Here is a 13,512-nt window from a genome sequence, read left to right on the forward strand (position 1 = left end):
TTTGACCGTTAAAATACCTACACAAGATCATTTGACCGTTAGTAATCCTACACAATATTCGTTGTCCGTTATAATACCTACACAATATCATTTGACCGTTAGTAATCCTACACAAGATTCGTTGTCCGTTATAATACCTACACAAGATCATTTGACCGTTAGTAATCCTACACAAGATCATTTGACCGTTAGTAATTCTACACAATATTCGTTGTCCGTTATACACCTACACAAGATCATTTGACCGTTAGTAATCCTACACAAGATTCGTTGTCCGTTATAATACCTACACAAGATCATTTGACCGTTAGTAATTCTACACAATATTCGTTGTCCGTTATAATACCTACACAAGATCATTTGACCGTTAGTAATCCTACACAAGATTCGTTGTCCGTTATAATACCTACACAAGATCATTTGACCGTTAGTAATCCTACACAAGATCATTTGGCCGTTAGTAATCCTACACAATATTCGTTGTCCGTTATAATACCTACACAAGATCATTTGACCGTTAGTAATCTACACAAGATTCGTTGTCCGTTATAATACCTACACAATATCATTTCACCTTTTGTAATTCTACACAAGATTCGTTGTCCGTTATAATACCTACAGAAGATCATTTCACCGTTAGTAATCCTAAACAAGATTCGTTGTCCGTTAGTTATCCTACACAAGATCATTTGACCGTTAGTAATCCTACACAAGATTCGTTGTCCGTTATAATACCTACACAAGATCATTTGACCGTTAGTAATCCTACACAAGATTCGTTGTCCGTTATAATACCTACACAAGATCATTTGACCGTTAGTAATCCTACACAAGATTCGTTGTCCGTTATAATACCTACACAAGATCATTTGACCGTTAGTAATCCTACACAAGATTCGTTGTCCGTTATAATACCTACACAAGATCATTTGACCGTTAGTAATCCTACACAAGATTCGTTGTCCGTTATAATACCTACACAAGATCATTTGACCGTTAGTAATCCTACACAAGATTCGTTGTCCGTTATAATACCTACACAATATCATTTGACCGTTAGTAATTCTACACAAGATTCGTTGTCCGTTATAATACCTACACAAGATCATTTGACCGTTAGTAATCCTACACAAGATTCGTTGTCCGTTATAATACCTACACAAGATCATTTGACCGTTAGTAATCCTACACAAAATTCGTTGTTCGTTATAACACCTACACAATATCATTTGACCGTTAGTAATCCTACACAAGATTCGTTGTCCGTTATAATACCTACACAAGATCATTTGACCGTTAGTAATCCTACACAAGATCATTTGACCGTTAGTAATCCTACACAAGATCATTTGTCCGTTAGTAATACCTACACAAGATTCATTTGACCGTTATAATACCTACACAAGATCATTTGACCGTTAGTAATTCTACACAATATTCGTTGTCCGTTATAATACCTACACAAGATCATTTGACCGTTAGTAATCCTACACAAGATTCGTTGTCCGTTATAATACCTACACAAGATCATTTGACCGTTTGTAATTCTACACAATATTCGTTGTCCGTCATAATACCTACACAAGATCATTTGACCGTTAGTAATCCTACACAAGATTCGTTGTCCGTTATAATATCTACACAAGATCATTTGACCGTTGCAATACGTACAGATGATCATTGACTGTTACAAATACTAGAAGATATTTTATTGTTGCAATACGTTGTTAAAATACCGGCACATTATCACTTGACTCTTACAATACTTATACAAGTCAATTAACCTTCAGAATACAAGAACATCTGACAGTAGAATTAGTGCTCAAGAATCGTTACTACATATAAACCGTTGTTCTTACAGTATTACAGAAATATTTATATGTAAAAAAAAAAAAACATAATGAATGTATGTGGTCTTCTAATTTTAAAGTATGTATCGATTCGTTTTAAGTTTTAAGTATGTAGATAAATATTGACTCTCAATCATCTTAGAAAGTTGATTATTTTGTTATTAGGATTACATTTTACAGTAATTATAGGGGGCGCTTCTTCACCGAATTCAGCTTTCTGAATATAACGAATTAAATATATTCAATGGGATTCTTTACAAGGTAATATGTTTTTGAAATAATTACGCAGTCTTTTAACGAAAATTGACCTGTTGGACTGAATTATTTTAGCCTGAATTCAGAAATATTATCTCGAATATTTGAAAGAATCTCATTGAGATATTATAGTATTTTAAGTTCAAAATATATATAGGTAGGTGACAAATGATGTAAATATGGGAATAAACCCTGAACTATTAAAACCGTTACGGGTGTGTGTTATATATATATGTGTATCTTTCTTAACGGTGATAGCTGAGTGACATGATTGCTGCTTTCGGTCTCTGAGATTCGCGGTTCGAATCCCGTATCCAAACATGCTCGCCTCTTATAGTCATAAGGGCGTTATATTATAACAGTCAATCACACTTTCCACTGGTAAAATGTAGTCCAAGAGTTGGCGGTGGGTGTTGTTAACTATTTATGTTTCTTCCAGCCTATCATTTCTAATTAGGAACAGTGAGAGGATATGTTTCAAACAAACAGATACATCACTTAACCAGATATGAATGGTGGACTTTTTCATGGAATTGTTTATTTTGAAAAAAGTATAGACGAATCAAATGTTTACAAACATAATGAAAGTCATAAGATCTATATTTTAACAGATGTGTTAAACTATCAGTGAAGTGTGGAGTGATTCTACTTGCTGGGATGGATTATTAAAGTTGAAATGTTAAAGAACAAATCTCATAAATGGACTCATTTCATTTGGAAGTTGTTGTTTTTTCTCTCCGAATGACATTCGCCGGTCAGGAAAGAAAAGTAAAGATACGTTTAAAGCTAATTAGGCTGTTCTTGTAGGACCGACTAATGAGAATTGGCTTCCTCTGTTTCAAAGCATCAATGGCCCTAAGAATGAACAATAACCACGAATAATCTGATTCACCGTTGTATAAAGATTAAATCATGTCCGACCTGAGAAAACTAGGTGTACTTATTTCTTTCTTTTCGGGAATCTTTTTTTTTTTTTAATGATGGATGATTTAATTTATTTAACAATATTTTCACATGTTTAGCAGCATTTCTAATAACACTTTTAACGAATGTATTCTGTTTATCTTGAGTCGTGGATTTAACTATTTATTTCCGTTGTTTTGCATGAACCGTGAAGGAAATAATACATAAATTATTTGGCCTTTACTGGTTTATCGGTTAGTTTGGTACCGGAAGGTCTGTTCTGAAACTTCTCGTTTAAGTAGCCCAATAATTCGATGTTTTTACAAATAACGTTACACATTCAGTGATACACGTAACAGACTTCGAAACCTTAAATAAGTAAAGAAAAAAACCATATAAATATATATATATTCATATAATAAAACAAATATCATCTTCTATATGTTAAACTGTCGATTAAATAACAAATAGTCCAAGAGTTTAGGGCAGCGCTCGAAGTCCAGATGACTCTGAGGGTGTGATGCAAGGTTATATAAGCTGCAGATGAGATTCAGATTACAACTTTTGCTACCGATGATTTTAACGTAACTTAAACAAGTTTGTTCTCATTACATCCTGGTCCTAATAAAACTAATTTATTGTTCAACGAGTCACCGGTAGACGTTCTTTTTTATGTGTGTGCCAGTTAGAAAGAGTCATTTAATTTATTTAATGTATGATTTGATGTTTCATCAACGTGCCTTCATTTTGTCACAATGAAAGTACTTTACATTTTCTGTAGAAATGGAATTATTTGAAATTAGAGGCTAGTTCTGATAAAACTGGCAGTTGTCCCTAGCTGCTATTTATGAATTAATTAGTTAGGGTTATTTAAATTATTCTAAATGTAAGCCCCTTCCGAAAAGATACTGAAATATGTATTTTTCTTTTCTTTAATATTCATTCATCACGAAACTAATTATTGGAGAGAAAGTTTTTGGCCTTGATTAGATGATTAATTAGGAACTTCCTCCATAAGTCTGCTCGTGATGCCCGGTGATTTGTAGTGTCATTTTCAAATAAGAGCTTTGTGGATACATTTTTGAAGTGATTAAGTCTGTTTCATTATTTTGGAATATTCTAAAAGTTTTCACTTCATAACTAATTTTTATTAGCTCGTAAGTCTTTTCTTCAAGGATTGTTATTTGTTAAGCATTTTCCAGATACATGTGGTTCAATGTTCAACAATTCGGTTGTGGTAATGATGACTGGTCGTGTTTTGGATGTGATTAATGAAACAGTAACCAGCAACATCTATGGTAGATACAACACAGCTGGACGCCAAGATGTGTCACACATTTCTATTACATGGTTCTCAGGATGCTATTGTTATTGTAAGTCGAATAAAAAGTACGTGGGAGACACAGCTTCAAACTATGTTAATGATGTTTTAGGTGAAAAAAAAAATGAAAACTCCCAGAAGTCATTTACAGGTGTTAAAACATGTGGTGGACTCTTAATTAACACCCGCCGTCTACGTAGCTAACTTTATTCAAATATCGACATTCATTATCATATTTATAGTGATCTTATCTCTAAAAGTGTGGATTCAGAGGCATGTAGAGCCTCGAACCTTGGTCTTCTAGATTCGCAAGTCTGACAAACTAAACACTAGGCTACAATTAAAATTTGTATACGTATATAGAAAAACACTTGCAGGCTTTAGCTGAAAATCTTATACTTTTCTTAAGAATATACATTTTCGTTTATTTGCCTGAGTTGTACGGATTCCTTACCAATTGTACGAAAGTCCTGCTTGGTGACTTTGCTAACTTGAGTATACAAACAATACTCATGATAAGTTTCCCTCTTCTCTTTACTGGTTTTGTTATCGTTTTTACATTCCACAATTCGCTGATCCACGTTTAACAAAATTAATATTTCTTTGTTTATTGAATTTTCGCGGTAACTTACTGGACGAACATCTATGTTAGCCGGCCCTAATTTTTGAATTATAAATACTACAAAGAAAGCAGATTGTCAATACCACCCACCGCCAACTATTGAGCTACTCTTTACCCACGTATAGTACAGCTATCTATTACATTATGACGTCAGCACGTCTGAGAGGGAGATCACGTTCGGGGAATGGTTTCGATCTGCATATTACGAGTCGAGTGCCCTCACCATCAAGATGGACGATACGTTTTACTTTACGTTCACTTTGTCAACTCTATAAATAAAAACACAGATACACTCGTGTCTTAAATAATTTATAGTTGATGCTAAACTAATTGAGGTTATGGGACTGAGTTCAAGGGTCTCTTGTTTTGGAATAATTATATAGAGATGTGTTTTTACCACTGTCGTGTCTTTTAAGATATTCACTAAAATAACATTGCTGTACTTCTATATAAAATGTTAGAACATCGGAGTCTGTTTACAATGTCTGTTTTTGCTGTTGAAAGTGGACTTCTAGAAACACATGAACGTTTGTATTGAGAGTTTATTGTATAGCAAGCCGAGTGAATCTCACGATCAAAAGAATTAGTATACACCCGTGGGACTGATTAAAACATTCTTAGTTGGACTAGCCTAGTGTTATACTAGTGATAACAGCGACAGCCCTCAACCAATGATTCGATGCCATCTCATGCTAAACATTGTATGCTGTAGTTATTTTTATATTGATTTATGACGTGATGAACTTCTGGTTGGTTTATAAAATATAACTGGTTCCATTAATAGTTTGTTTGTTGTTGTTTTTTGTAGCACATCTTCGATGTTAACAAATATTGACCATTTATAAATGTATTTAAGATTCAAAGCAAACAAGTATAATCTGAGTGTCTCTTCAGAACGGGGCCCGGCATGGTCAAGCGTGTTAAGGCGTGCCACTCGTAATCTGAGGGTCGCGGGTTCGCATCCCCGTCGCGCCAAACATGCTCGCCCTTTCAGCCGTGGGGGCGTTATAACGTGACAGTCAATTCCACTATTCGTTGGTAAAAAAGTAGCCCAAGAGTTGGCGGTAGGTGGTGATGACTAGCTGCCTTCCCTCTAGTCTTATACTGCTAAATTAGGGACGGCAAGCACAGATAGCCCTCGAGTAGCTTTGTGCGAAATTCAAAAAACAAACAAACTCTTTAGAACGAAAAAGTTCCAAATTATATGCACAAATTTGATTACGATAAGTTTACAAAACTGGACTCTACATCCATTGGGAGTTACTTATAATTACATGAGGGACCGATATTTAGTTTCTTGGGAGAAGAAGATACGGTTCGAGCGATCTAAAGTTATTGTCAGTGGAAAACAAACATCTCAGTTAGGGACATTGTACTAATAAAACGTGGCGTGTAGTGTCGTCCTTATCAAACAAAGAAAACTACAGGACCACTTTAAAAACATACACACAATGGAAAAGCGTCATACACATACGTGAGAAAGGGCTCATTACAGGGGCAAAAATGCCCTAAAAGCAGGGTATATTACTTTATTTATTTTAATATCCTTTGGTCCAATTACACCGTTGGTTCTTATATAAGTTATACCCTTTAATAAAATGCTAGCGACACATTTGTCTGTATACGTATAAGTTTGGAGCTTGTGTTATTTCCACGACAGAACAACAATGCGAGCTTCAAGCTCCAACAAGGCGTTTCTATAAGCATACGTTCTGGCTTATATTAGAACACTGACAGCGCTTTTGTGCCGCCAGACAACAAAGCCAAAGAGGAAAAATAGTCAATATTTCGGGTTTCTTCACTTGAAATAGTTGGGATATTTTCAATAGGTCTTATTTATTTTTTAATAATCGGCGTCATTTCTCCTCTATATATTAAGACCAGCCTAGTAGTGTGATAACTATGAGATAAGGGAGATACTTTAAGGTCTATAGAAGCAGTTTAACCGTGTGGCCACTACTGGTGTGTCAATAAGAACGATAAATTAAGTCTTATAGGAACAGATTAACTATGTGTCTACTATTAGTTATGCATTAAGAACGATACATTAAGGTCTTATAGAAGCAGTTTAACTATACGTCTTCGATTATGTGGGTTTTAAGAACGTTACATTAAGGTATTATACAAGCAGTTTAACTAGATGTCTAGTAATAGTTGTGCATTAAGAACGATACATTAATGTCTTACAGAAGCAGTTTAACTACGAGTCTAATATTAGTTTAGTATTATAGACGATATATTAAGGTCTTCATAAGTAGTCTAACTATGTGTCTACTATTAGTTGGACATTAAGGACGAAAGATTAAGGCCTTATAGAAGCAGTTTAACAATGGGTCTACTATTACTTGGGCATTAAAAACGATACATTAAGGTCTTATAAAAGCAGTTTAACTGCATGTCTATTTTAGTTGGTCATTAAGGACGATACATTAAAGTCTCATATAAGTAGTTTAACTATGTGTATACTATTAGTTGGCATTAATGACGATATATTAAGGTATTATAGAAACATTGTAACTATGTGTCTACTATTAGTTGGCCATTAAGAACGATATATTAAGGTCGTATAAAAGCAGTTTAACCGTGTGGCTACTACTGGTTTGACATTAAGAACGATAAGTTAAGTCTTATAGTTGAACTATGTTTCTTCTTATAGTTGGGTATTAAGAACGACATGATAAGATCTTATAGAAGCTGTTTAACTATGTTTCTAATATTTGTTGGGTATTAAGAACGATACATTAAGGTCTCATAGAAGCAGCTTAAATATATGTCTACTATTAGTTTCTCATTAATGACGATACATTAAGGTCTTGTAGAACCAGTTTAACTGGGTGTATACTATTAGTTGACATTAAGGACGATACATTAAGGTCTTATACAAACATTTTAACTGGGTGTATACTATTAGTTGGGCATTAAGAACGATACGTTAATGTCTTACAGAAGAAGTTTAACTATACGTCTTCTATTAGTTGGGTTTTAAGAACGTTACATTAAGGTCTTATAGAAGCAGTTTAACTAAGTGTCTACTACTAGTTGGATATTAAGAACGATACATTAAGGTCTGATAGAAGTAGATAAACTATATATCTACTATTAGTTGGGCATTACGGACGATAAATTAAGGTCTGATAGAAGCAGTTTAACTATGTATCTGATATTAGTTGAGTATTAAAAACGATATATTTAGGTCTTAAATAAGTAGTCTAACTATGTGTCTACTATTAGTTGGAAATTAAGGACGATACATTAAAATCTTATAGAAGCAGTTTAACTATGTATCTACTATTAGTTGGGCATTAAGGACGATACATTAAGGTCTTATAGAAGCTGTTTAACTATGTTTCTAATATTTGTTGGGTATTAAGAACGATACATTAAGGTCTTATAGAAGCTGTTTAACTACGTTTCTAATATTTGTTGGGTATTAAGAACGTTACATTAAGGTCTTATAGAAGCAGTTTATCTATGAGTCTACTATTGGTTGGGCATTAAGAACTATACATTAAGTCTTATAGAAACAGTTTCACTATGTGTCTACTATTTGTTGGGCATTTAAAACGAAACATTGAGGTCTTATAGAAGCAGTTTAATCGTGTCGCTACTTCTCGTTTGTCATTAAGGATCATACCCTAAGGTCTTATGGAAGCAGTTTAACTATGTTTCTAATATTTGTTGGGTATTAAGAACAATTTATTAAGGTCTTCGAAGTTAAGAAAGTCAAAAAAAGATTAGTTCGTTTTTTCTTGGGATGTGAGAAAACAAGCAGTTTTGTTGGTTAGACTGTATTTAGTTCCATATATTTCGTTATACGACAATATAAGAAACTGAAGTTGGTGGGCACCTTGGCTTGTAACCTGCTCTTCACTGAACGTGTTGTCTCTTTCAGCCATGGAATGTTATCAAGTTCGTTGATTGTGGCCAAGCGTGTTAAGGCGTGCGATTCCTAATCTGAGGGTCGCGGGTTCGCATCTCCGTCGCGCTAAACATGCTCGCACTTTCAGCCGTGGGGGCGTTATAATGTGACGGTCAATCCCAGTATTCGTTGGTAAAAGAGTAGCCCAAGAGTTGGCGGTGGGTGGTGATGACTAGCTGCCTTTTCTCTAGTCTTACACTGTTAAATTAGGGACGTCTGGCACAGATAGCCCTCGAGTAGCTTTGTGCGAAACTTAAAAACAAACAAACAAATTCGTTGGTAGTTTAGTAGTTGTCGGGGATGGTGTGAAATAACTTCCTTCTCTTTAGTTTATCACTTCTAAACTTAGAGCAGCTAGCACTTATAGCCTTGGAGCAGCTCTGCAAGAAATTTAACAGAGACATCTGGTGTGGGGTATTAGGACGTATGTAGCTTTTTCGTGTGTATCACGTAAGTGCCAAGTTGTGATTTTTAACAGTCTATATGACACATAAAATATTCTATTGCAAGTATGGGGAAATTAATAGTAACAAAACACTCACTGATATGTTGATAGTGGTTTTGATAAGAACAACATATTGCACTTAACACTGAAATACCTAGATCTATGCGAGTGTTGAGTATTTACACATTGATTTAATGACAGCCACACTGTGCGTAGTGAATAAAGAAGGCGTAGAATGAATGAAATAATAAAGATTGAGAGAAATCGTTCACCACTCTGTTCTTATACATAAACAGTAAGTGTATATATTATACCTCAAGAGTAAATGGTCCAAAGCGATCAATATTTTTGTTGTTTGACAGGTAATAAAGAAACGAAAAATTTAGACAAGTGATGAACTGAATATTTCGTTACTGTTGAAATACCATCATAAACAGAAAACAGTGTGGTTGTCATGGGAACAACTGAATAAATTATTTCTCGTGTTAGCAAAGTTTATGATAAATGTTTTTCTATCGATGAAACGAATATTAAGTGAAATATGTGATCTTGATTGTGAATTATTTTGTTTTTTGTTTGTTTTTGAATTTCGCACAAAGCTACTCGAGGGCTATCTGTGCTAGCCGTTCCTAATTTAGCAGTGTAAGACTAGAGGGAAGGCAGCTAGTCATCAACACCCACCGCCAACTCTTAGGCTATTCTTTTATCAACGAATAGTGGGATTGACCATCACATTATAACGCCCCCACGGCTGAAAGGGCGAGCATGTTTGGCGCGACCGGGATGCGAACCCGCGACCCTCAGATTACGAGTCGCACGCCTTAACACGCTTGGCTATGCCGGGCCTTGTGAATTATAAGCGAAGGAGAAAATTGTATAAACAATGTTACTTTTTCAACAGGTATAGCAATATTGTAAGATGCTCAAGGAACTATGTACAACTTTAAGTTTCAAGATTACTCAGTGGATAATTAAACATTTAAAATATTTCTCCTATTATTGGCGATCACGTGACATGACATTCTTACTGTGTGAGGCCCCGACATGGCTGGGTGGTTAAGGCACTCGGCTCGTAATCTGAGGGTCGCGGGTTCGAATCCCCGTCACACCAAACATGCTCGCCCTTTCAGCCGTGGGAGCGTTATAAAGTAACGGCCAGTCCCATTATTCGTTGGTAAAAGAGTAACCCAAAAGCTGGCGGTGGGTGGTGATAGCTAGAGAGAAGTCTTCCCTCTAGTGATGATCTTCCCTCTAGTTTTACTCTCCAAAATTATGGATGGCTAACGCAGATAGCTCTCGTGTAGCGTTGCACGAAATTTAAAACAAGCAAACAAACAATCAGATATGATTAAAAAAGACTAACAAATGAAGATACAACAAGAAAATACTCACCACTAGAACACAATAATACCACAGCTTATACAAATAAAGAAAAACCAGAATCATTGAAACAACAACTTGAAAACACGTTTCAAACACACAACGACTCAGACATGAACACATAATAAATAAAGTAAACCACTACTCCCAGTAGACTTAAATAACTATCAAGTCAACAACACAAACGACTACACAAACACAATGCTTACAAACACAATTTCAGCACAAGAACTCATAGAAAGAGTAACAAACACTGAAAATAAGTCACCAGAAAAAGATGGTTTACAAGCACTTAAAAAAGACACTCCGAAATAATTTGAATATCTCACAGTAATTTTTAATTTATTATTATACTTTGAATATATCCCGGTTTCTTGGAAGTATGTAAATGTATTAATGTTCCATAAAGAAGGAAAGCAAACCAGTAAACCAAGTAGCTACCAACCAATCAGTCTGACCAGCTGTGTAGGCAAAATTCTTGAGAGAATAATCAGTAACAAACTCTTTACATTCCTGGAGACAACATCAAAATTACCAGAAGAACAAGCCCCCCGCTAGTACAGCGGTATGTCTCCGGATTTACAACGCTAAAATCAGGGGTTCGATTCCCCTCGGTGGGCTGAGCAGATAGCCCTTTGTGGCTTTGCTATAAGAAAAACACACACAAACACACACACACACACACACACCCAGAAGAACAAAACGGTTTCAGGAAATTCAGACAAACAACAGACCACTTAGTCAGATTAACCACAGAAATTGTAGATAGTTTTAATAAACGAGAATGCACTGTCGCTTTCATTCTCAATATTGACAAGGCATTCGACACTGAATGGCATAACGGTCCGCGGTTCCAAGTGAAAGTAATAGGACTACTGCGGGGAACTATTCGCTGGCTGTCAAACTTTCTCGAAAACAGATCATGTAGAACAAATGTTGAAGGGACCTTCTCTGAGAGTTTCACTCTAGAAGCTGGCGTCCCTCCAGAAGGGGTGGTTAGATCTATCCCATTCATCATGTACGTGAACAATATGCCTCTGAAAGATCCATCTCATTGACATTCACCACAGCTGACGATGTAGCAGTCTGGAAAAATGCACCAACACCAACAAATATACAACCACAATTAAATATAATAAGTGAATATTGTCAAAAATACAGAATCAAAATGATCACAACTCAAACACAATAGTAGTATTCACTAAACACAATAAAGCACAACCAGACATCTATATGAACGAAGCACTCCTTCAGACTGCTACATCTGCAAAATTTTTAGGACTAACATTCAACTTTAAATTGACATTGATAAACCACATAAATAATATTAAAACAAAAATTTGGCGAAAAACAAACGATGCTAGTGGCCAAACTAGTAAAAACAGTGGAGCTACGGCAGACATCATAAAAATATATAAAACATACATTAGACCCGTAATTGACTATGCAGCCCCTGCATGGATCAATGCAAGTAAAACACTAGTACAAGTCAAAATACAGACAATACAAAATACACTACTCACAACAGCTTATAAAGTACCCAGAACTTCTTCATCAGAGTTCATGCATAAATACGCACACATAGCAACAATAGTAGATGGACTTCTACATAATACGATAAATTATTTTGACAAAACTTGGAGAAATAACAAACTAGTAAGCGAACAAGACAGGCACTATATACATGATGAGGATAGTCCTAAACACCCTTCCTTAGTAAATATATATATATTTAAATAAAAATAAATAAATAAAAGGCCACCTATAAACTAGACTCCACATTAGATTATTGATTAATTACTAAACATTGAAAGGGTTTTATTTTTTGTAAAAGTTTTATAGTCAATACCTAACTAATGAAAGTGCAAATAATCTATGGAACTATAAGAGAAATGTTTTATATGCACCAAGTGTATGTGTAGATTTGCGTAGACATTGCCCTGAAAATGGTCTGAGTAAGTGTGGGTTACTCTGGCCCTCGTGTACCATATATAAATACACTGGACAGTTGTAAAATCAAAACTTGAAGGAAGAGGTTGACGAAACCTGACCTTCTTGGGTGGACAAACTTCAATACCCCAACAACCATACAGAGAGAGAGAAAGATATGGTTCTTACCTGCTCCACTCCGATATTGTCGGCGTTCCAGGCAATAACAGGTAAACCCATGTATGTTGTGAGTTGTAGCAGGTATTGAACTGATGCTGCGTTGCTACCAAATATCTCCGAGTTAGTAAAGTACAGAATGGCAACTACATCTCTCTTTATCACGTTATTACACAAAGTATTCAGGACTTCCGTTGGACTAGGGTTCAAGGACATGTTCGCCACAGAAGGAGTAGAAATCTCATAATAATCTTTAAAGGCATACTTTAATTGTTTGCTGAAGGTGAAAGCCTCGAAAGATTCGGCCAGTCTCTTGCCGTAGGAACGTGTTACGGTAATAAGCAAAGATTTGGGAAGTATTACACTGAACGTAATTCTGGGTTTCGGATAATTTCTTACGGGCTCTCGGATGAACGAAGATCGTAAAGTAGCACAAACTACACCTAGGAAACAAATACGATAGAAGACAAGAACTTTCATGTTAAACTGATAGTTTTAGACTACTAACGTGGACCAATATAGACCTTCCAACAGCTGTCCATTTTTAATCCTCTAAAGGATTACTGAAAAAACGATAGGATTTTCAGCAACATGTCCTCTCCAGAACTGTAAACCATCACCTAGTAACATGAGCTGTCTTCCTTCAATGGCTGTTCATCTTCAGTCAAGAGTAAAGCCCTCACTTCAATCCCCTGAAAAGTGCAATTGACA

General features: G+C 35.5%; 2 protein-coding genes across 3 annotated transcripts in view; one reads left to right on the top strand and one right to left on the bottom strand.

Moving 5' to 3' along the window:
* The window catches only part of LOC143224740 (glutamate receptor ionotropic, NMDA 2A-like), a 373,609-nt gene that overhangs the window by 225,979 nt on the left and 134,118 nt on the right, over positions 1–13,512 (top strand). The window lies entirely within an intron of this gene.
* Positions 1–13,512, bottom strand: part of LOC143226923 (glutamate receptor ionotropic, NMDA 2B-like) — a 179,274-nt gene that overhangs the window by 137,828 nt on the left and 27,934 nt on the right. Inside the window, exon 2 of the mRNA XM_076458483.1 lies at positions 12,814–13,493. Coding sequence (XP_076314598.1) covers positions 12,814–13,281 — 468 coding nt within the window. The 5' untranslated portion in view covers positions 13,282–13,493. The remainder of the gene's footprint in view (positions 1–12,813; positions 13,494–13,512) is intronic.

This window comes from Tachypleus tridentatus, chromosome 9 (genome assembly GCF_004210375.1).
Source record: "Tachypleus tridentatus isolate NWPU-2018 chromosome 9, ASM421037v1, whole genome shotgun sequence".
Lineage (NCBI taxonomy): Eukaryota > Metazoa > Arthropoda > Merostomata > Xiphosura > Limulidae > Tachypleus > Tachypleus tridentatus.